At 54.6% G+C, this 21,742-nt stretch overlaps 2 protein-coding genes across 8 annotated transcripts in view; one reads left to right on the top strand and one right to left on the bottom strand.

Moving 5' to 3' along the window:
- Positions 1–27: 27 nt before the first annotated feature.
- On the top strand, positions 28–7,778 carry PLEKHJ1 (pleckstrin homology domain containing J1). Its single transcript, XM_042023369.1, has 6 exons — positions 28–173; positions 1,870–1,937; positions 2,934–3,000; positions 4,700–4,790; positions 4,974–5,037; positions 5,484–7,778. The coding sequence occupies exons 1-6, from the start codon at positions 59–61 to the stop codon at positions 5,547–5,549; spliced, it is 471 nt and encodes a 156-aa protein (XP_041879303.1). The 5' UTR covers positions 28–58; the 3' UTR covers positions 5,550–7,778.
- Positions 7,779–8,891: 1,113 nt separating this feature from the next.
- DOT1L (DOT1 like histone lysine methyltransferase) overlaps positions 8,892–21,742 on the bottom strand; it is a 75,886-nt gene continuing 63,035 nt past the window's right edge. For 5 of the 7 annotated variants that reach the window (XM_042023334.1, XM_042023337.1, XM_042023340.1 and 2 more), the window contains 2 exons: positions 20,319–21,278; positions 17,662–19,178 (listed from right to left, as the gene is read on the bottom strand). In XM_042023334.1, coding sequence (XP_041879268.1) covers positions 18,607–19,178; positions 20,319–21,278 — 1,532 coding nt within the window. In that variant the 3' untranslated portion in view covers positions 17,662–18,606. Of the gene's footprint in view, positions 16,142–17,661; positions 19,179–20,318; positions 21,279–21,742 lie in introns of those variants that run through there. The other 2 variants (XM_042023335.1, XM_042023341.1) reach the window with 2 other exon arrangements.

The following is a 21,742-nucleotide window of genomic DNA, read 5'->3' as shown; positions in this document are numbered from 1 at the left end:
TCCGGGGCCGCGCGGGCGCTTCCGGGCGGCGGCGGCGGCGGCGGGGCCGGGCGGGGCCATGGGCCGGGGCGGGCCCGCCATGCGCTACAACGAGCGGGAGCTGCTGTCCCTGGCCCGGCAGCCCGCCGAGAAAGCGGCCGAGATCCGCATGAGGGTCCCCAAGAAGGGCAGCGGTGAGGGGGGAGTCCGGGGAGGGGCGGGAGCGCCCGCGCCTGAGGGGTCCCGAGTGGACAATGAGGGCTGGGGTTGTTGGGGTAGGACCAGGGCAGGACTGGGGGTGCTGGGAGGGTCGGAGGGGGGCAAGAGCTGGGATATGTGAGGGGCCCCGAGTGGGGAATCAGGGCTGGGGTTAGTGGGGAGGGACTGGGAGAGCTGGGGATACTGGAGGGTCCGGGCTGGGAAGCTGGGGGTAGGATCAGGACAGGACTGGGAGCACTGGGTGAGCAGGGACTGCGGGTGCTGGGCAGCCTGGCGTGGTGGGGATGGGGGAACTGGAGAATCACAACTGGGAAACCGGGAAGGACGGGGGGTACTGGGTGAGCAGGGACTGGGAGAAGTGGGTGACTTGGAGCTGACTGAGGAGACTGGAGAAGCACAAGTGGGAAACTGCGGAGCAGGGCAGGACTGGGAGAACTGGAAGGATCAGGGGGGCAAGACCAGGGGCACCTGGGGGACCCCAGCTGGAGAATCAGGACTGGAATTACTGGGGGACAAGGCTGGAGAGGGACTGGAGAAGACACACTGGGGGAAGTGGGCAGCTTGGGTGGGAGGATTGAGGGTGCTGAAGAATCTGGGCTGGGAAACTGGAGGTAGGACCAGGGCAGGACTGGGAGAACTGGGAGAATCGTGAGGAGCAGATGGAGGGGGAGGGGGATCAAGGGTACCTGGGGTGGTCTTGAGTGGAGAATCAGGCCTGGAGTTACTGGAGAGGGACTGGGAAGAAACACTGGGAGAAATGGGCACTCTGGGGGTACTGGAGAATTAGAAACTGAGGGTAGGACTAGGGAAGGACTGGGAGCACTGGGTGGGGAGGGACTGGGAAAATGGGATGCTCTGGAGGTCAGGACTGGGAATACTGGGAGGCACAACTAGGAACAGACTGGGAGGGCTGGTCTGTAGGACTGGGGAGCACTGGGTGGGGAGAGGGGCTAGGACTGGCTGTGTTGGGCAGGCAGGACTGGTGGTGCTGGAGAATCACGACTGGGAAACTGGGTGTAGGACCAGTACAGATCTGGGAGCACTGGGGAGAGAGGGTGGGTAGGACTGGGAGTGCTGGGAGGACTGGGGACAGGCAGATTGGGAGGGCTGGAGTGTGGGAATGGGGAGCACAAGTGGTGGGATCTAGTCTGGGTGTGGAGGGAGGTTCTGGGGCTGGGCTGGAGCCAGGGAGAGCTCATGAGGGACCAGGGGATCTGGGGCAGAAGCTCTTCCCTGAAACCTCCAGCAAATTCCGTTGCAAACCAGTGCTGGAGTGCTGCACTCATTCCCTTGTCCTGGGCCTTTCCTTCTCTGAGGGCCTGGTGGACTTTGTCCCTGGGAGGTGACGTCTGTGCTGACAGCTCCAGGCAGGGCTCCTGGGATCTGGAGCTTTTCCTGGAGTGCCTGAGGCCCTGCCAGTGCTGCTGCTGTGGGCTCTGACTGCCCAGGAGCTGCTGGAGAAGCTGCTCAGGGGCTTTGTCACCCCGAGGTTGCTCAGAGGCTTTGTCACCCCGAGGCCACTCAGACACTTTGTCACCCCGAGGCAGCAGTTTGGGGTGGGTGCAGGGGGTGCTTTGGTGGCATCAGTGCCGTGCTGGGCCCTGGCAGGGCTGGCAGGGGTTTCCCTCTGCTCCTGTGCCTGCCCTGCCCTGACCCCTCCTGTCCCTGCAGTGCTGAAGAAGCGCCTGGTGAAGCTCGTGGTGAACTTTCTCTTCTACTTCCGGACCGATGAGGCCGAGGTAGGGACTGGGCCTCGTGGGTGGGGCTTGTTCCCCTCCTTATTTCTTCTTTTTCTCTGCGTGGATTGTGTGGGCTGGGAAAATGGTGCAGGGACAGAGCTGGAGCAGTGTCCACCTTTCTTCTTCCATCAGCTCAGCAGGGCTCCAGGAGAGCTGGAGAGGGGCTTGGGATGAGGGACAGAGGGATGGGACAAGAGGCAATGGCTTCCACTGCCAGAGGGCTGGGTTAGATGGGATATTGGGAAGAAACTCCTCCCTGTGAGGGTGGTGAGGGGCTGGAATGGATTTCCCAGAGCAGCTGTGGCTGCCCCTGGATCCCTGGAAGTGTCCAAGGCCAGGCTGGACATTGGGGCTTGGAGCAGCCTGGGACAGTGGAAGTGTCCCTGCCCATGGCAAGGGTGGAATGAGGTGATCTTTAAGGTCCTTTCCAACCCAAAGAGTTCTATGAAATTCAAGGTAAATCAGGTTTTCAGTCCCTTCCCTGCTGCCTGATTTGCTTCTGGCATGTTGTGTCACCTGGACAAGGGTTTCCTGTGGTTGCTCTTGCTCATGGCCAGTGTCACCCACTATTCCCACATCCTTGAGTAGTACCTGGTGGGTTTTTGTTCATCCTGAGCTGCTCCAGCTCCCTTCCCACTGTTTAACCTCTCCCAAGCCTCCAGGACAGCCCTTACACAGTTCACTGTGGGTCACTGTGTGTGTCACAGTAAATGTTTCATCCTCCTTTGATTTAGAAAGTAAAGGTTCCTCACTGCCATCACAGAGTGGTAAAGGCCAGGCTGAATCTGAGCCAGCAGAGCTGATTAACACCTAATTAACAAATGCAAAGTGCTCCAAGGTGAGACTGGCACAAGGAGGTTGCAGTCAGACTGAATGATTTAAAAACAGCACCAGGTTGTGAAACTTGCTTAAAAGGCTCCAGGGAAGCGCTGTGGGTTCAACCCACGGTGCCCCCAACACTACAAGGGCTGAACCTTCTCTCCCTGTGTTTTCCAGCCCATTGGAGCTCTGCTGCTGGAGCGCTGCAAGATCACCAAAGAGGAGGAGAACGTCTTCTCCATCAGTGAGTGCTGCCTGTGCACCCCTTTGCCTTCCCCTCGTGGCACGTGGGAAAGGAAATGTTTCACTGCTCAGTTTGTGCTTCTCCCTGTTTCTCTAGTGGCTGTGGGTCAGCTCAGCCCTTCCCCTCCTCGGTGGGATCGCTGCCCCCAGCCCTTCTCCTCTCCCTCAGTGGGGTCAGGGCCCCTCAGGTGGGGGTTGGGCTCTGCTCCCAGGGAACAAGGGACAGGATAAGAGGAAATAACCTCAGGTTGTACCCAGGGCAGGTTTAAGTTGGATACTGGGGAAAATTTACTCACCAGAAAGGTTTGGAAGCATTGGCACAGGCTGCCCAGGGCAGTGGTGGGGTCACCATCCCTGGGAGTGTTCAGAAAATGTGTGGGTGTGGCACTTGGGGTCAGGGCTGAGTGGTGACCATGGTGGTGCTGGGCTGATGGTTGGACTTGATGATCTTAAAGGCCTTTTCAGACTTTAACAATTCCTCAGCCTTTCCCCTCCTCAGCTGCCAGCTGTCCCTCACTGTGCCTGCAGCCCATCCCAAGGAGATTTCAGGGATGTTCCATGGCACAGCCTGTGGGATTTGCACAGCTGCACGCGCAGAGCAGCACCAGCAGCAGCCAGACCTCGCTGGGTGCCTGTGGAATCCCTCAGGGAGGGTGATTGCTGACAGATCTCTGCTGTGCTGCTGCATTTTATCCAAAAATCCCCTGGAGAGGCTCAGATAAAGCTGGTCCAGCCCCGTCCTCCCCTGTGTTTGTCCTTGTGGCGATACCACGGCTCCAGCTGGGCCGGCTCCATGGGGAGCAGCTCTTTCATCCCGCAGCTCTTCCCCGTGCCAGAGGTATGTGGCCACAATAACAGGATGTTTCTCCAAGGCCATCCCGGTATCTTTTGGCCTGGCTGCCAGGCACAGCTGTGGCTGTGCTCTGTGCTTCCAGAGGACCCTCAAACAGCCTGAACACACCGAGCCCGGAGCGCCACGCGCTGCATTTCGGGGCTTTAGGGATGTTGGGAGCTCTGTGGCTGAGGATTCCTGAGCAGGGTTAAACCCAGCAGTACCTGGTGCTGGGATGTGTCCACAGCACACCCCGAGGGGTTGGTGCAGCCTGACCCAGGTGTTTGGCAGCAGCAGCAGCCCGAGGGTCTGCACAGAGCAGAGCTGTGGGGACAGGAATTGGTGGCATGTCCTGGTGAAGAACTGGAGTGGCACCAGGACCTGCTTTCCATGGTGGGAGTGCCATGTGAGTACCACATTCCCATAAGCCTCCAGCAAAGGCAGCTCAGGGCCTGCTCCCAGTGCAGTTTAACTCCTCCAGGCTGCTCCCTGCAGATATCCCAATCCCTTCCTCAGGGCTGTTTCCCACTTTGATTTAAATCCCTGGTGACTTTGCAAGGAGCCTCGGGGAGTCAGTCGTGGATCTGGCCGTGTTGGTCCAGTTCAGTTCACCCTCAGTTTGGGAAGTTGCTCTTCCCAAGGTCTCTGGCTGCTGTAAGCTGGGAAATGCCATGGGCAGCTGCTCCAGGCACCCAGAGCCACCCAGGGAACGGGAGAGGACCTGGAGGCTGGGGTTACAGACTCGTTCCCAGCTCATCTTAGTTAACAGAGCTGCTAATTGTGGCCTGGCAGAGTCTGGGGAGGGAGGCAGGGGAGCACCAACAGCTCTGCCAGGACCTGCCTGGAGCCCTTTCCTTGTCCCTGGCAGGTTTCATCGAGGAGCCAGAGAGGAAATACTGCTTCGAGTGTGCCACGGAGGAGCAGTGCCAGGAGTGGGTCGAGGCACTCAAGAGAGCCAGGTGGGATGAGCCCTCGGAGCCAGGGCAGAGCTGGGGGCTCTGGGCTGTTTTCTGGGATCAGGAACTGGGAAGGCAGCGCTTGTCTCCTCCCAGAGCAGCTTCCCTCCAGCTCTAAATAGGATCTGAAACTTCCCCACGTCCTTCTCTGCTCAGCCCTCTCCGTGCTCTGTTCCTGTCTTGCAGCTACGAGTTCCTGAGGAGGAGCCTCATTTTCTACCGGAACGAGATCCAGAAGATGACAGGGAAGGTGAGTGAGTCCCTGCAGGGCCTTTCTCAGCTGGTGTCTGATGGGTTTGGGGTGCTGCCCAGGCTGTGTGTGGGAAGGAGATCCCAGATCCCGTAGGGAGCCGTGGTCTCCACAGCCAGGTCTGAGCACCTTCCCCTGGGTGCTCCCCCCCCACCCTGGTGTGCACATTCCAGCGCTGGAGTGGCCTGAGTTTTGGAGCTGGGCAGGTCCAGGGCTGGCCTGGCCTCCCAGGGAGTCTCTGGAACAGTTCCCACCAGCCCTGGGCAGATCCATGGGTGGAGATGCTGCTCATCCCCAGCCAGGTGCTGGAAGCATCCCTGCTCCAGGGAGGGGGGCTGGCTGTGGCTCCCCTGGACCTCGGGTCGCTGCTGTGTCCTGTGTGTCCCAAGGGCTGCTGGGCTTTGTCTGCATCTCACTGGTGCCTCCCTGTGCTCCCTGCCCTGCAGGACCCCCTGGAGCAGTATGGAATCTCCGAGGAAGCTCGTTTCCAGCTGGGAGCACACAGGCAGTAACCCCCCCACCTGGCTGGAACTGGCTCCTGGCTCCACTCCAACGCCTGGGAAGGACAGCAGCTCCCCACACTGACCAAGTGACTCTTTTATTTATTACCCAAATCGGTTTGTATGATTATTTTTTAAGGGAATTCGTTGCACATTCCCAGTTCCCCGGCTGGGGACGCTGAGCTGCTCTGTGGATACTGCAGTGGGAGCAGAGCTCCCCAACCCTGGGGTGAGCTCCCAGCACCTGCTCCCCTCCAGGAGCTGCTGGGACCACCCCGAGCCAGCTCCAGCCCTTCTCCTGCTCCTCCCTGTCCCGAGGGGGCTGCTCAGCTTCCCTGGCTCAGGATCCTCCCAGGAGCCACAGGGCCCATCCCTGCTGTAAGAGGATGCTGTGACTGATGCATTTCTGGGCTCCAGGGTTAACCCCATCCTGCCTCTCCTGCTCATGGGGAGCAGGGAGGAGTGGGAATTCCTCCAGCTCAGCCACAGCTCCAGCTGATGGAGAGGGGCACCTGCTCCCCTGTGCCAAGGCAGCAGCCCCGTGCAGCCACGGCCTTTTGGGGTCTTCTTTTCTGTCATTCCTGGGGCTGGATAAGCCCATCCAAAGGAACAAAGCTGCAGAACACAAGGGAACAAAGGCAGGGAGAGATCCCTGTGTGATCCTGCCTGCCTGCAGAGCTCTGCAGTGCTCCAGCTTCCCAGGGAGGAGAGCCAGATGGAGAGGCTGGCAAAGGCAGGAGCTGCTCCCTTTGGCTGGAGGCTGGAGCTGCAGGACATGCACCAGCTCAGCCGGGCATTAACCCTTCATTCCCTGAGCCACTGCTGCAGCTTTTCTCCCCTCTCTGTGTCCTTTTGTCCAAAGGGACAGACCAAAAAACTGTGCCGAGGTCACAGCGAGCTGCCAGGGAACCAGGGCTGCCTGCCCTGGAGCTCCTGCAAGGAAGAGATCAGGATTAGGGAACAACATCCCCGTAGGATCAGCCCTGGCTCTGGCTGCACCAAGGAAAACTGCCCAGAAATGAGGGCTGGAGGACACTTCCCACACCCAGGGCTGCAGCAGACCCAGATCCTGACTGCCAGAGCAGCTTCCCTGGAACCAGCCCAGGAAAACACTGAGGAAGGGCCCCAAGGAAGGTCTCAGGTGTCACTGTCAGGGGTTGCTGGCACCAGGGCTGGGGCTGGGGCTGGGGCAGGGCGGGAGCTTGGCCTGAGCTTTGGGAGCTGCAGCTCTGGGCGTTCCCCTCCAGCTGCCCAGCCTGGGGAGGGGGTGGAGCAGCCTCTGAGCTGGGATTGAAGGGAATTTTTGGGTCTTTTCCTTCTTAACTGGGAATTAATGCCCAAACCAGAGCCCACACTGCAGCCTTTGGTATCCTGGTGTTCCCTCTTACCTCATGCAGCTGAGTACCAGGAGAGTGGCACCTGTCACTGATGCTTTAGTTACAATCTCAAAGCCGAGATTTTTCCCTTTTCCCTCCCCAGATACTCCCTGTCCCTTGAATCATTCCAGGTGCTTGCTCCAGAAATTACCAAAATCAGCCAAGGGCAGCAGGGAGGGAGCAGAGCCCGGGGGGGTTGCAGACAGATGGCAGCTCCAGGGGCAGCAGCAGCGAGGGATTAAAGGCAGGAACACACGAGAGCTGTGCTTTAGGGAATCCGTGTCCTTGGATGACTCCAAAGTGCATTTTAATCCTGCCCAGCCTGCATTTTTACCACCCAGAGCTGTGTTCTCAGCTGGGCCTGCCACCACTGTAGCAAATGTGTCACCTGTGCCTTGCAGGACTCAGTGGCCTCCTCGCTGGACACACCTTTCCCAGGTGGAGCTGCCACCCCCCAGTGTCACTGTGCAGAAAATGGATGTTTTATTTGCTGTTCCAGGGAACAGTTGGGTGAGCAAGAGCAAAGCCCAACACGGATTTAAGTGTTCATCACCAATGGCATTTCTTAACTGAATGTACAACAAAAGCTGTGAAGAGTTGCCAGGGCCAGGCCAGGCCCAGGGGCTCAGATCCATTGTAGGGCAGGGCTGGGAGACGGGGTGGGATTCAGGGAGGATGGTACTTTATAGAGACTTTGAAATCTGCATCAACTGCTGGTGATTTACAGATAATTGCTCGTTTTTCACACTCTGATGACTTTGCTTGTTGTGTTTCAGTGAGAGCTGGGTCCAGGCTCCCTGAGAGCCAACTGAAGCCATTTCTCTGTTGTACAGTGAACATTCCCAATAAATCCTGTTTTAATCTTTGTGGTGGTCAGAGCTGTTCTACAGCACCAGAACCGTCCTGGGAGGGGTGGCTGGAGCCAGCTCAGGGGCCTGCCCAGGGGCACCAGGTGTGGTTCCTGCTCAGGAGCCAGCTGGGCATGGCTGAGGGGCTTTGGAGAGGCTTTTTCATACAGTCAGAGAATAGTTGGGGTTGGAAGGACCTTTAAAGGTGAATTCCAACTCATGCTTTTGGCACTGCAGCCAGTGGCAGTGCCTCTGGTGACAAACCTGTGGCGGAGGAGGAGCTGGGTCAGGCTGTGGCTGTGGCCCAGCCCAGCCAGGGGCTGAGGGGGCTCTGGGTGAAGCTGGGGCTGTGTCTCATTTTAAATCCTGCAGGGAAGGAGCTCAGGAAGTGTTTGTGGCCTCCAGCTCCGAGGTTTGACCACATCCCTGGCTGGCTGTGGGTTTGATGCACTGGTGACCCTGCTGGCCAAAGGGGAACAAAGCTTGCGTGGGGTGGGAATCGTGGAAGGTTGGAAAAGACCTCTAAAAAATCATTAAGTGCACCCATGAGCCAGCACTGCCAAGGCTGTCCCTTGTCCCCAGGTGCCACATCCACACTTTGAACGCTTCCAGGGATGGTGACTCCACCACTGCCCCAGACAGCCCCTTCCAGTGCTTTACAGCCTTTTCCATGAAGAAATTTTCCCAATATCCAGCCCAAACCTCCCCTGGCCCAGCCTGAGGCCGTTCCCTCTCCTCCTGTCCCTGTTCCCTGCGAGCAGAGCCCGACCCCCCCGGCTGCCCCCTCCTGTCAGGGACTTGTGCAGAGCCACAAGGTCCCCCCTGAGCCTCCTTTGCTCCAGGCTGAGCCCCTTTCCCAGCTCCCTCAGCTGCTCCTGGTGCTCCAGCCCCTTCCCCAGCTCCGTTCCCTTCTCTGGACACGCTCCAGCCCTTCCCTGTCCCTTGCTGGGCCCAGAGCTGTCCCCAGGCCCTGCTGTCCCTCCCCAGTGCCCAGCACAGGATCCCCAAATCCTCAGAGCTGAAGGTGCCACCTGGTTCAGGGGTCCCTGTCCCTCTGTGCCCCCCCCCAAATCCCATTTCCCTCCTGATTCCAGCCCGTCCTTGCTGAGACAGTGAAAGTCCACAAGAGCTCAGTGTATTAAAATACAGACACTTTAATATAAAGACAAAACTTCAAAGCATCGTTTCAATTACAAATCAAGGGAGACACGAGAAATTAAGTGGAGGGAGGGGAGCAAAAACTAACTCTTACATTGTGGAGAATTAGAAAGGCAGGGTGGAAATATATATATTATACATACATATATACACACCAGAATTCACACTACTGCTATGCAGGAATGAAAGGAATGACAGGACAACTTACCAGTATAAAAAAAAAGAAAACAACCAAAACAAAAAAGAAAACCAAAAAAAAAGGAGATAAATTAGGGGAAGTTTGAATTTTAAATAATTCAGTTTAATAGGCTAAATTATATAAACTAATTCCTATTTACTAGGAAACATCCCATATCACTGTCCTAAGAAAATGGGTTTTTCAAAAAAATCCATTGAAGAATGGATTTTTATTAGTAGTTAAAAGTTTACTAATCAATTCCTGAGCAACAGCAACCTCATCATCTACTGCTTTCCCCATCCAAGTCCCACTCAGCGAGGGCAGGCTCTCACTCCTAAAAAGTTTAAGTAGAACAGAGACCTAAAAAGTTGGGTTTTAATTGGAAATCGATCACTTCAAACATTAATAGGTTAAAAAAGCCAAGCAGGATGGATCAACCCATTCCACCTTTTCCTCAATAACTCCAGAGATGAAACCTTTTAAAAAAATCATTTGACTCCACCAGAAAAGCAACCAGATGTACCTCGAGAAAACCAAAGGATCACAAACCTGAGAACTTCAGGGTTAGCATCGTCAAACATTGAATTTTTGGATGTGATTTTGTTTTTACACCACAAAGAACTCAAGGAGCCCTTCAGGGAGAAGGTCCCAAACAGCAAAAGTACTGGAGAATTATTTCCCATTTTTTTTGTCTTGGGTTTAAACCCTGAAGTTCCCAATAACAGCATCTTTCAATGCAATATTTAGTCTAAATAGATATTTATATATTTATAATGTATAAGGATAAATAAAATATGGCACAACAACATTTTGAAACTGGAACTCCAGCTTTTAGTGAAAACCTGATCCGCAAATGGAGCGGAAAATGGAAACGGAGCAAAAAAAAAGGAAGAAAAAACCCTTTAAAACCAGTAAAACTTCAAATATTCATACACTGACTGCACATCTGTGCTCCCAAAACTCCAATTCCTGTGATTTTTCCTCAGTGCTGCAAAGATAGTTCACAAAAACACTGTGTAGTTTCTGCTCCCCAGAAGGATTTTGGGTTCACAGCCCTGCCCAAGGGCCTCCCCTGCTCCCAACCCTTCATCCTCTCTGTGCTTTTGGCTCAGGCAAAACAACCAGAAAAGCAGAATTTTCCACAGCAGCCACCCCTGGGAGTTGGGAGAACTCCAGGGTGGAGTTATCCAGGACAAAACCCACAGAGAATCCTCTGGGTCAGAGGGCGAATTCCAGCACCGAAAGCAAATGGGTCACAGGGGGGTGAGCAAACGAAGCCACCTCGGCATCAGCACCAGGACACAGCAGGGAACCCTCGGGAACGGCTGCTCCGTGGGGACAGCGACCCCGGGCCGGGCAGTGCAGGTGTCCCCAGGGCTCGGGGGTGCTCCAGACCCGGCTGAGGAGGGAAGGAAGGGGCTGGGAAGGCTGAGCAGGAGGGGAATCACCTTCAGCAGCCTGAGAACAGCTCCCAGTGCTGGGAGTCTCCTCTCCCAGCAATCAGCAGGAGCAGGGAGGGAAGCGGGAGCATCCCGAGGGTCCCACAGTGCCAAAGGGGGGCCCTGAAGGGACTCAGAGGAGCTGAAAGCGCTGGGGTCCCCCCGAGCCAGGCCTGGGTGTCCCCAGCAGCTCTGCACCCTGGGACTCTCCTGCCACCACTCCCTCGGGCTCTCCTCTGCCTGGACTCTCCTCCGAGTGGAAAAATACCAGAGGAGCAGATGTTGCTTTCTGAACACACAGTCCCAGCAAGAACCAAGCCCCAGGCTGCCTGTCCATGGCCACAAGAAAAGACCTTCCCCTGGAAGGGGCAGCCCAGCAGAACAGGAAGATCCACAGTTTTCCAGGGGAAGGTTGGGATGAGATGGAACCAATGACCACGGGCAGTAAATCCACTGTGGTGGGGAGTGCCTGAGCTGCCAAATGTTGCACCCCACAGCACTGGGGTGGAGGTGCAGGAGCAGCAGGTGAGGCAGGTCTGGCTCTCACCCAGCTCCTCCCAGATGTGTCTGCACAGAGAACCAGAACAGTTTGGAAAGATTGGAAAGCACCTTTACAGGTCATTTAGTCCAACCCTGAAGAAGGAGCTTAAAGAAGTGACCCCAACACATCTCAGAAGGAAACCTGTCCCCAGCGGGGTGAGGGCAGGGACAGCCCCGAGCAGCTCTGGAACAATGCTCCAACTGGAGATGTTTCCAGGTGGGATGGAAGAGCTGATCAGGCTGGAAACCTCTCCACTCCAGGCTGAAATTGCTCAAGTGACGTCCTCAAAGATCAAGTTTGACTTAAGAAAGAAGAAAGTGACTCAGCGCTTGAACTGAGCATGACCCAGAGCTGGGCGAGTTTCACACCAAGGAGTGTCAAGTCCTGGGGATTTGGAATCTCTGGATTCAAAAAGAGATGAGTAAATCCATTCACGACCAAGTGATGTCACCTTCCTGCCTGGGGGACTTCAGGGGCTGTGGGTGTGAACCCAGACTCAGACCCTCCAAGCTCAGCTTGATCCCAGCAGCGAGTCCTGGCACAGGGGAATCCCACCTCCCCTGCCAGGCTGAGCCCGGAGCACAACCCCAGCCAAGAGCAGGGGGAGCACAAGGGGTGCACTGGAAGATAAAGTGCTGGAAGGAAGGAAAAGAGATAGAGGCACAAGAATTTCTGATCTGTTTGGTAGAGGAGACACAAATTCCTGCTGAAAGAAGGAGCTGGAGATGACGCTCAGTCCCGGAATGTCAGGGACAGAGAGGATGTGCTGCACTCCCTGCTGCTTCCCTAAAAAGCTGCTTCTCCTTCCTCCTTCTCCTCTCTCCCACTGCATCCACAACTGAGCTGAGGTGAAGATGTTCCCTGGCTGTCCAGACTGACCCACACCTTCCTACAGGGAAGGGCCTCGTTTGTGCCAAACCAAGAGCTGATGGAGGGACACCTCCTCATGCCCCTTATCCCTCGCACCAGCTCGGATCCAGCCTCTACATCCTCAGCAACGTTTTCCTGCTCTCTCCCTCAGCAATCCAGCTGCTGGGTGTCCCCACACCCCTGACTGATGGAAGAATTGCTGCTGAATGACTCATCTGCAGCAAATCCCAAATTTAGGTCCGGTGTCTTTGGAGCCCTCCCAGCACCGTGGGTCCCAGGGGACTGGGCCTGGCGAGCCAGAGGTGGCAAATCCCCAAAAAAGGAAGAGCCCACACAAGTCTTGTTCCTCAAGGCTGACATTGAGCAGCAGGGACAGGTTTTCCTCAGCACAGCACTCAGGAAGTTCCATTTTTTTGGCACAGATGTGCTCCAAGATGTGCTTTGGCTTCCTGGCGAGTCCCTCGCTGGCAGCAGGGGCGTGGAGGAGGGGGAGCTGTGACAGCCCCAGAACGGCGGGACCCGGCACCGGCAGGATGTGGTAAGGCAGGAGAAATTCTCTTTTTCTGGAACTGTTTGGCTTTGATTGCTCCAGAGAATGTTCAATTATTGCAAACAGGTTTCAGCTTCTGGCTCAGTGTTCCAGAGGTCACGGCTGGGGCCACACAGATCAGATTCCACCAGCTCCAAGGTCTGCCTGCAGCCAGGTGAAAGCTCTTCCCAATGTGCAGACTGAGGAGTAACATACTGGCCAGGAGCTGGACTTGATGAGCCTCCGGGTCCCTTCCAACTCAGGATGTTCTGTGACTCCACGATTTCAAGTTGAGCTTGCCCCAGATGACAGCAAAGCAATAAAAGGTCAGGGAGAGGGAAGACAAAACCAGGAATCTCTTGGCAAAAACATCTCCCAGCTCAGGCAGGGCCGAGGCTCCAGTCCTAAAGTGCTCCCTTGGCTTCCCACCTCAGTGCTGAGCAGGCACCCTCTGGAAGCACCATTTGGGAATCGCTGCCAGGAGCAGCTCCAGTGCAGGGCCTGGGGTAGGGGGAAGACACCGGCACGGCCGGAGCAGCTCCGGATTCCACCAGTGTGGAACAGGGTGGGAACGGCAGGCACTGGGATGCCAGCAGGCACTGGGGCACAGGTAGGGGAAGGCTGATGCTCAGGCAGACTGGATCCCTTCCCAGGAATCCCAAAGATTCATCCCTGGGTCTGGTTTCCTTGGGCCTTCCCAGATGATGTCTGGAGAGTCACAGACTCGGAAATCCTGGGGGGTTGGAAGTGGCTCGGTCACAGCCGAGTGCTGAGTCCAGGGGTTGTGCTGCCCATTCCCAGGGCTGCTCCTGAGCCAGCCCTGCCTTGGACACTGGCTGGCCACCACAGCAGGGACCAGAGGTGACAGCGAGGGACAGACGGGCTTTGCTTTTCCTCAACACCCTCCAGAGAGCAGTGACAAACTCGTCGCCGGGGGCCTTTGCTCCAAAGGGTTCTGGAATCACAGAATTGTTCAGGTTGGAAAAGATCTTTCAGATCAGCGAGTCCAGCTGTGAGGAGACAGAGCCCAGAGCACCCCTGACCTCTCTGACAGCTCAGTCTGGCTCCCCTGACACTGACTCCTGAGCTGCTGGATGCAGAGCACGTCATTCCCATAAGGATCTGTCCCTCCTCATGCAGGGAGTGCCCCGTGTCCGCAGGGCCAGTGCCGGGAAGCACAGAGGGTTCCATGGAATCTGTGGGGTGGTTCCTTCTCCAGCATGGATCCTGTGAGTGCCTTGGGCACCAACCAAACCAGGACAAGGGATGGCAGCCAAGTTTTCCTCCTGGATCTCTGTGGCTGGAGGTGAAGGGGAGGTACAAGAGCTCCAAGGGGCACCACGTCCTGGTCCCTCTGCAGGAAAGGATCTGATAAAATCGGGGGATGAAAAGCTTCTACTCATATTTCCTCCTCTCTCTCTCTCACCAGAGATATAAATGATGGGGGAGAGGTAATTAGGAAATTAATTAAGGCTGCTGCCCCTCCAGCAATCACTCATTTGCAGTCTCCAGAGGCCCCAGCACTCTGCTGTGTGCTGGGGAAGAAGCTGGAGCTGCCCCACTCCCAGCTGCAAAACATCTGGGTTACATTGTGCTCCTGGATTCCAGGACATACACTGTGTTTGGCTCCTACTAGAAGCTACTGGATGTTCCTCAGCTCTCACCCTCCGAGCATTCCTGCCCTTTTCCAGGTTTTCCTCGTGCTGCCAGTCCCTCAGCAGGACACACCCTGTCCCACACACAAAGCAGAAAACATCCAAAATGCCCCCAACTCGCAGGGCTTTCAGGCCCTGCCCTTCCCAGTGGATGAGGAGGCAAAGGCAGATCCCCAGAGTCTGCACACAGAGGCTCCTATGGAAGACACGCTCAGGAATCACAGAACAACTGCACCTGGTCCTAAATGTCTCCTAAGACTGCCCAGGATGAGAACTGAACCCTGCAGAGGGTGGGAGCTGCTGCAGCCCCTCACCCGCCCTCCAAGCACTCCCAGCCCTCCTGGATCCAGGCACAGGAGAGCACAGGAGGGCACAGGGACCTCACTGAGCCCACAGCCAGAGGCAGGAGCTGAGCTGCTGTTTGTGACCCCAGGATGCTCCATGGAGCTCCTGCCAGTGCCTGATGGCTGCAGCGGACACTCACCAGGGAGCACTAGAAGGGATTTAAGGACATAGTGTTGCCCCTCTGAGCACCAGGGCCAGCAGGGAGGTGTTTCCCAAAGCCTGAACGTGACTTTTTTCCAGTCATTTTGCTGCTGCAATCCCCTTTCTACTGCAGTTTCCTTTATCAGTGCTTGGCCCAGCCTGAACTCAGACCAGCCTGATTCCCACTTGAACGGGTCCTCCTTCTCCTCCTCACTTTGTGCACTTGAATAAATAAGTTTTTACAGGTTTATTGTGCATTGTAAAACCTAAAAATAAAGGAAATACAATATAGGAAACTCACAAGTTCTCATCAGACCTCTGTAAAATCAGCCCTTCCTGCACACACGACACCGAGTCACAACACAGGTCCCTGCCCCAGGGGGGACAGTGGCAGCACAGGCAGCCAGCTCGGGGTGTTTTTGTGAACTACCATTCAAGAACCTACCCAAAAGCAAAGGAACACGATAGCAAAAAGCACCTTGGCAATCCAGGGACACGGCCGAGCCAGGTCAGAGTCAAGAATCAAAACCCTACCAACGAAACACGTCGTGCTTGGAACAGAGAAACAACGAGCTGAGCAAGTCTGTGCCCTGCAGCAGGACAGAAGCACAATGTTCAGTCTTCCCCGTGCTGGGAAAGGGCTGCACCAACACCACTGACCCCACACCCTGTTCATAAGCCCCAAGAAAGGGTTACCAACCAGCTACCAAAATTCACAGTGACCCGAGTGCCACCAGCAACTGCAAATGGCCCAGGGAAGTAGTTGGGATGGGGCAGGACTTGGATTTCTCCTGTTGCAACTGTGCCTGTCCAGGCTGCTCCAGAGGGGAGCACAGAGCCCTCGTTAGTCACAAACTCAATTAAAACCCACCCATTAAAAAGCGCCTGGCTCAGTCCAAATCAAACCCCCAGGGAGGAGAATTCCTTCCTCTGTCGCTCCCCTGCAGCCAAGCAAGCAGATTTTGGGATATGAACAGAGTCAGGGGAATAAACAATCTGCAGACCTTTGAGAACTGGGTTTGGCATTGGTCAACCCCCCCAAAATCAGCACCAAGGATTCAAACCAGAGGCACAGTTCTGACGGACAAAATAGCACCGAGGAGGCTCTTTTACATCTCTGCTGGTGTGCCAGTCCTTTAGTATTCAGAGAATTTAATAATAATAACTTGTATTTATGAGTCTAGGTGGAATAAAATAAGTCAAAATTGTTTTCACTTTAAAAAAAAGATAAATACTTTATCTAAACTATCAACAATACAAACTGGAGCTTTAAGCATTTCTTTTGCCTTTTTTTTCTTTTTTTTTCCTTTTTTTTTTTCTTTTTTTTTTTCTTTTTACTCAGATTCACAGTAAATATTTGCTCTGTTGTTTAGGTCTTTTTGATGGTTTTTATTTTTGTCCAGTAGTAAGAGAGTAGAAACCCCTGCACAGGCCAGGTGAGCACCTTTCAGTGGAAGCCGAGTGAAGTTGGTCCACGTTGTCCTTGCATAGGTCACATTGGGTTGAGGTAGAAATCCTAGTTACCTGCACAACAGGAGAGGAAGAGACTCATCTAAATAAAAAAGGCAAAAATCTGCTGTGTTGTTAGATGTGTCAATCATTCCTACATTGCTCCAAGACCTCCTTAGGTGAAGCAAATCTTGATCCAATCCCAATTAAAGGACGGATGCTCCAAGGGACACTGGGCCCCTCCAAACGCTGCAGTGTTTCAAGCTGTGACTGTGTTGAACTCTGTCCTATGGGACAGATACCAGGTGGGGGGAAAAAGAATAAAAAAGGTATTTCTCCCCTCAGTATTTTACATTTTTATAGCACAAGTTAATCTGTCTTGAGTTTTGTTATTGTTGTGGGAGAGAGATGTTGTGAATCATGGAATGGTTTGGGTTGGGAGGAACCTCAAAGCCCATCCAGTGCCACCCCTGCCATGGGCAGGGACACCTCCCACTGCCCCAGGCTGCTCCAAGCCCCAATGTCCAGCCTGGCCTTGGGCACTGCCAGGGATCCAGGGGCAGCCACAGCTGCTCTGGGCACCCTGTGCCAGGGCCTGCCCACCCTCCCAGGGAACAATTCCTGCCCAAGATCCCATCCAGCCCTGCCCTCTGGCACTGGGAAGCCATTCCCTGGGTCCTGTCCCTCCATGCCTTGTCCCCAGTCCCTCTGCAGCTCTCCTGGAGCCTCTTTAGGCCCTGCAAGGGGCTCGGAGCTCTCCCTGGAGCCTTCTCCTCTCCAGGTGAGCACCCGCAGCTCTCCCAGCCTGGCTCCAGAGAACAGAAGCAAAGCAGGTGATTTTAGTCCCCAATTCCTGGTTCCAGCCCTGCTTCCTCAAGGACTGAGCACATCTGTTCTCACTGAAGTCAAGGTCACTGCTCAAACACCTGAACTGAGTTCAAGTCACAGGGCTTGGCATCACAACCACCTCTGGTACCACCAGTTCTGCTCCTGTGCTCCACAACCCAGATTTGGCACCCAGCTACTCTCCTGCAAGTCCCTTTTGTGCCTCGCCTCTACTCTCAAAGGTTTTCAGGGACTGTCACACTTGTGGGATCCTAGTCTAGCATGGCCTCAGGTCCAGGTAACTCCAGCAGAGACTCTCACGCTGCTCTCACTACACACACCCCAAACTGACCCTCCTCACCATCCCCATCCTGTCTCTATCCAGGGTTTTCCAAGCCCACACCTCTCTGCTGGCACACAAAGCCCTTCCTCAGCCTCCCTTCGCTGCGGGGAAGGACCTGGCGATACTTACGTGCCTCCCAAAAGCCTAACCAGGGGTTTGTGGTGTCTGAGGAGGAATTTGATGAGGAAGACACTACACACAATGCACAGAGGCTCTCTCAGGTAGGTTGTAATTGAGTTTTATAAGCAGCAAAGTGTGTTCAACCACGTTTGTAGCTTTGGTACCAGCAGACAGCAACAACATCAAAGACCTACGAGGAAAGCACGGAGCCAGCTCCGGGGCCGGACATGCTGGATGCACTTGGCAAGCACGAGTTGGTACAGCAGGATTGCCACAGAGTGTTTGCATGAACCACAGTACCCAGCTCTGTGGTGGTACAGTTTATTCTGGAGTTGCTCTAGAGACAGTTCAATAAACCCCTGCTTCAGGAGAAATGCACACAGCCTCCAGAACCCTCCTCTCCTGCTCCCACTTCCCCCTGCACATTCCCTGTGCTCCCAGGGCTTGTGGGCATAAAGAAAACATCTGCTGAGACTGTTCCTGCCAGCCCTGGCAGAGAGTCCAGCACAGGGAAGTGACAGGGGAGTCACAGGCCTTCTCTGCTACCTGTGGTTGTGTTTGCAGTGATGCAGGGGACACTGACTGCACTGCAGGCCCAGGGAATTTGCTCTCCAAGCAAAGCTGAAGCTTATAACCTAGAGATTTTGAACTTTATGACTATTTAGAGTAGCTGCTGTTGACTGGCAGTTTTTACTGACCACCACGTTGTCACATACAGTCACAAAGAGGCACCTTTGGGCACCTCAATGCCACGGACGAGGACTGGTTTGGGATAAACCGGCTGTGCAGGAGGGGAGGGGGATCAGATGGGCAACACCCACTTCCAACAACTGTATAAAACCACATGAAAAATAGACATTTCCTCCTGTTACTACCTCCAGAAAGAACACTCTCTCTTTCTAGGAAGAGATCTTAGCCTGAACATAACCCTGAGCAAGAGCAGAGCTACCCCTGCGAGCACTCCTTGTCGAGAAATCCTGACTCCCAAAACAGAGAGCATCAACACTTTCCATCCTCTGCCACCGGGTGATTTGCTCCTCACATTTTAGAGGTTTCTCTCCCCATTTTAGAGGTTTCTCTCCCCCATTTTAGAGGTCGCTTTCCCCATTTCAGAGGTTTCTGTTTGACGGAGCCCGGCCCCGACCTCTCTCTGTAAAGGAAGAAGCGTCAGTGAGCACGTCGCACGCAAACTCCTCTGGTTTTGTGTCTGGCCTTACCTTACAAAACAAGAACTGTTAGCTAAGCAAGCTCTTTATCGTGGCTTAACCCCCGAAAGGTGCGAAGCATAAGGAGGCTGCATGCCAAGGGTCACCCACATAGCGGCCGTGCCAGCGGCGTTGGGCTGCGGGAGCACGCGGGGCAGGGGCGGGTGATGGACTGTAAAGGAGGGGCGGGAGGGTTTGTGCTGGAGAGAAGCCAGTTTAATAGACAAAGAAGAGTTAGACTGGACAGGAGCAGAGGAGAAGGAGGAGGAGGAGGGCAGGAACGTCTCGCCGGGGGGGATGGAGGGCAGGTTCTGCAGGAGAGCAGGCTCGGAGTTAGAAGCGAGTAAAGGAGGAGGGGGAGGCAAGGACACGTTAGGAGGGGGCGGAGGGGGATGGAAGACAGATTGCACTGGCGCTCTGTTGAGGTGCTGAGCAGGTCTAGTCTCACTAGATGTTACTAAATTAGAGGAAGAGGGTGGGAAGGATGAGGATGAGGTGCTGGCAACAGCCTGCAGAGGGTTTAAGCTTAGCACGGTGCTGCTAGAGACAGCACTGCTGCTGAAACTGGCTCCAAATTGATGAGGAGAGGAGGCAGAAGGCACCGCATGGTTAAAAATACCTGCAAACAGGAGAGAAAAACTCAGCTTCAACAGATGGGCTTTGTACAGTCTCAAGTGACAAGAGAAACAAAACAAAAAAGCAAAAAAAAAAAAAAAAGAAAAAACAAACAAACAAAAAGCAAAATTATAATAGTTACAGCCCCATACAAAAATATGCAGCGTGAGAAGGCAGCAAGCAATGAAGAGATAATGGTGCAGGCCAGGAGGTACAAAAGGTTCCACTTACCTTTCCTACTGCCAACCTCTAAATGCCACGAGGAAAAATGGTCAGACCCAAGAACTGTCAGTTCTATACCACACGGGCAGAGTTTTGATGAGATTAGAAGTGGTCTTTAGAGTTGGTTATCTGAAGACTCAAAGTGCTGCTCTTCCCTCCCCACCCTCCTGCTCCCCCACTTACAGGGCAGCAGAGGGGAGTTGTAATTCCAGCAAATCTACGTGCTGAGAGATGTGAGAGTTAGGATTTCCCGACATGGTGCCTGAATGATTATGGACAGGTAAGAAAAACTGCCCTGGACACTTAGAAATGGCAGGTTCAGCCTATCTTCTAGTCCTGCCAGCTTGTCCCCGGTGTGGGCCACAGAAGCCAAGCCTGTGCAGAATCCCAGAAGTGCAAGGTGCATATGGCATTGCCCTTCCTGGCCAAGAAATGCTCTTCATGTCCATTCAAGGGCCAGAACGCTACAGAACTCCCAACACCAGCTCCTCTGATGTTCTGCTCCTCCTGGATCATGCTAAATCCATTCAAGGCCTAATCTCAACATTTACTCAAGTTGACAAGTTAGAGATCCTTAACATGATACCAGCACAAGTGAAATCTGTTACCTGCAGGCAGACCTAAGTTGGTTCCAACACAGCAACATCTGAACAAGCAAACATTATCAATCACAAAGTCTGGGTGTATTGTTTCATTAAGGTGGTACAACAAGCTCATCTAGCAGACAAAGCTCATGAGATTTCACTGTGGGGAACTGAACTCATCCTAGCAATTCCGAGAGAGAGAGAGAGAGAGAGGAGACTGGTTATGTGGGACAGATCTGCTTCACATCCTGTAGAAATGAAAGGGTTTCACCCCTGGAGAGGCAGTGTCAGACTTTCCTTTAGGCCCTGTCTTATACCAGAGAAAGAGTTCTGCCTACCTCCAACTGTTCCACCTGTAACCCCAGGAGAGAAGTTCCCCATAGTGTGAGAATTAGTCAGTCTGGTTGCAGCTGATGACACGTGGACCAGACTGGCAGCAGCTGGCATTGAATTAAATAAGGACTGCAATACTGAGGAATTTGTCACCGAGTTGAGGTTTGCTTGCAAGGCCATGGGGCCGAGGGGGAACTGCGATCCAGTGGTCAGAGTGTTGAGGAAAGGATGGTGCGTCGGGACAGACGGCGCTGGGGTCCCTGCTGAGGAGACAGCAGTAGAAAGGCTTTTACCATTCAGAAGGCCACCAGACGAAACAGCAGCAGAAATGAAAAGGTTGTGGCCATTTTTAAACTCCACATCTCGGTCCCTTCCCTTGCCGACCTTCCCGTTGTGCTGCACAGAGTTTTTCTCCGCAGACCCCCCCGCTCGGACGCTCAGCTCGCTGAGCTCTTTGCCCTTCACCCCTGGCCGGCTCAGCTCTTCTCCCTTGCTGCCCAGACCTTCCAGCTGCCTCTTGTTCAGGAAAAGGTTCGTGTCCGACACCCCCAGGTCTTTGCCTCGCTGTGAGGGGAACCCCAGGGAGCAGTTGGAAGCCGTCCCGTCCGGAGCTTTGTGTGGAAGAGCAGCGCTGTCCATGAAGCCGTGCAAGCCCAGCTCGCTGGACAGGCCCCCGTTGTAGGTGAAGCCGTTGGGGGGGTTTGTGCCAGGGCTCAGCCCGTCCGAGGGCACAGCCAGGCTTTTCCTGGGGTGTCCCGGGACCTTGGTGTCCATGGCCAGCCCGTCCTCGGAGGGAGGCCTGAAGGCAAACAGGGAGTTCTGGCTCAGAGCTGACACCGCCTGCAAGGGGCTGTCTGTGGTTTTGGTCAGGTTGATGTCGGATATCGGTGAAAAAGTCGATTTCCATTTGCTGCTGTTCATGTTCTCGTTGCTTTGTGCTTGTTTCCTCCCCGATAAGCTGCCACCTGGTTGGGGGGGGAAGGTTTACAAATGTCAATAAACAGCATTCTCTAAATCTGCCCCTTGAGAATGGGGTTTGATAGAATCACAGAGTCCTTAAGGTTGGAAGAGACCTTTAAGATCATCAGCCAGCACCACCACCATGGTCACCACTAAACCATGTCCCCAAGTGCCACCTCCACTGTTGTTTGAAGGCTTGCAGGGATGGTGACTCCACCACTGCCCCAGACAACCCTTTCTGTGAAGAAATTTTCCCCAATATCCAACCTGAGCCTGCCCTGGCCCAGCCTGAGGCCGTTCCCTCTCCTCCTGTCCCTGTTCCCTGCGAGCAGAGCCCGACCCCCCCGGCTGCCCCCTCCTGTCAGGGACTTGTGCAGAGCCACAAGGTCCCCCCTGAGCCTCCTTTGCTCCAGGCTGAGCCCCTTTCCAGCTCCCTCAGCCACTCCTGGTGTTTCAGCCCCTTCCCCAG

The sequence above is a fragment of the Corvus kubaryi genome, unplaced genomic scaffold (assembly GCF_017639235.1).
Source record: "Corvus kubaryi isolate FWS band 111438036 unplaced genomic scaffold, C.kubaryi_AGA036_p1.0 37241, whole genome shotgun sequence".
Classification (NCBI taxonomy): domain Eukaryota; kingdom Metazoa; phylum Chordata; class Aves; order Passeriformes; family Corvidae; genus Corvus; species Corvus kubaryi.
The sequence above is the reverse complement of the archived record's forward strand: the minus strand, read 5'-3'. Positions and strand labels throughout refer to the sequence as shown.

Excerpts from the sequence above, each read along its gene's own strand:
- PLEKHJ1 (XM_042023369.1), top strand. The coding sequence starts at position 59 with ATGGGCCGGGGCGGGCCCGCCATGCGCTACAACGAGCGGGAGCTGCTG. Across the intron at positions 1,938-2,933 it reads TCCGGACCGATGAGGCCGAG|CCCATTGGAGCTCTGCTGCT; the intron begins GTAGGGACTGGG and ends TGTGTTTTCCAG. Across the intron at positions 4,791-4,973 it reads GAGGCACTCAAGAGAGCCAG|CTACGAGTTCCTGAGGAGGA; the intron begins GTGGGATGAGCC and ends CCTGTCTTGCAG.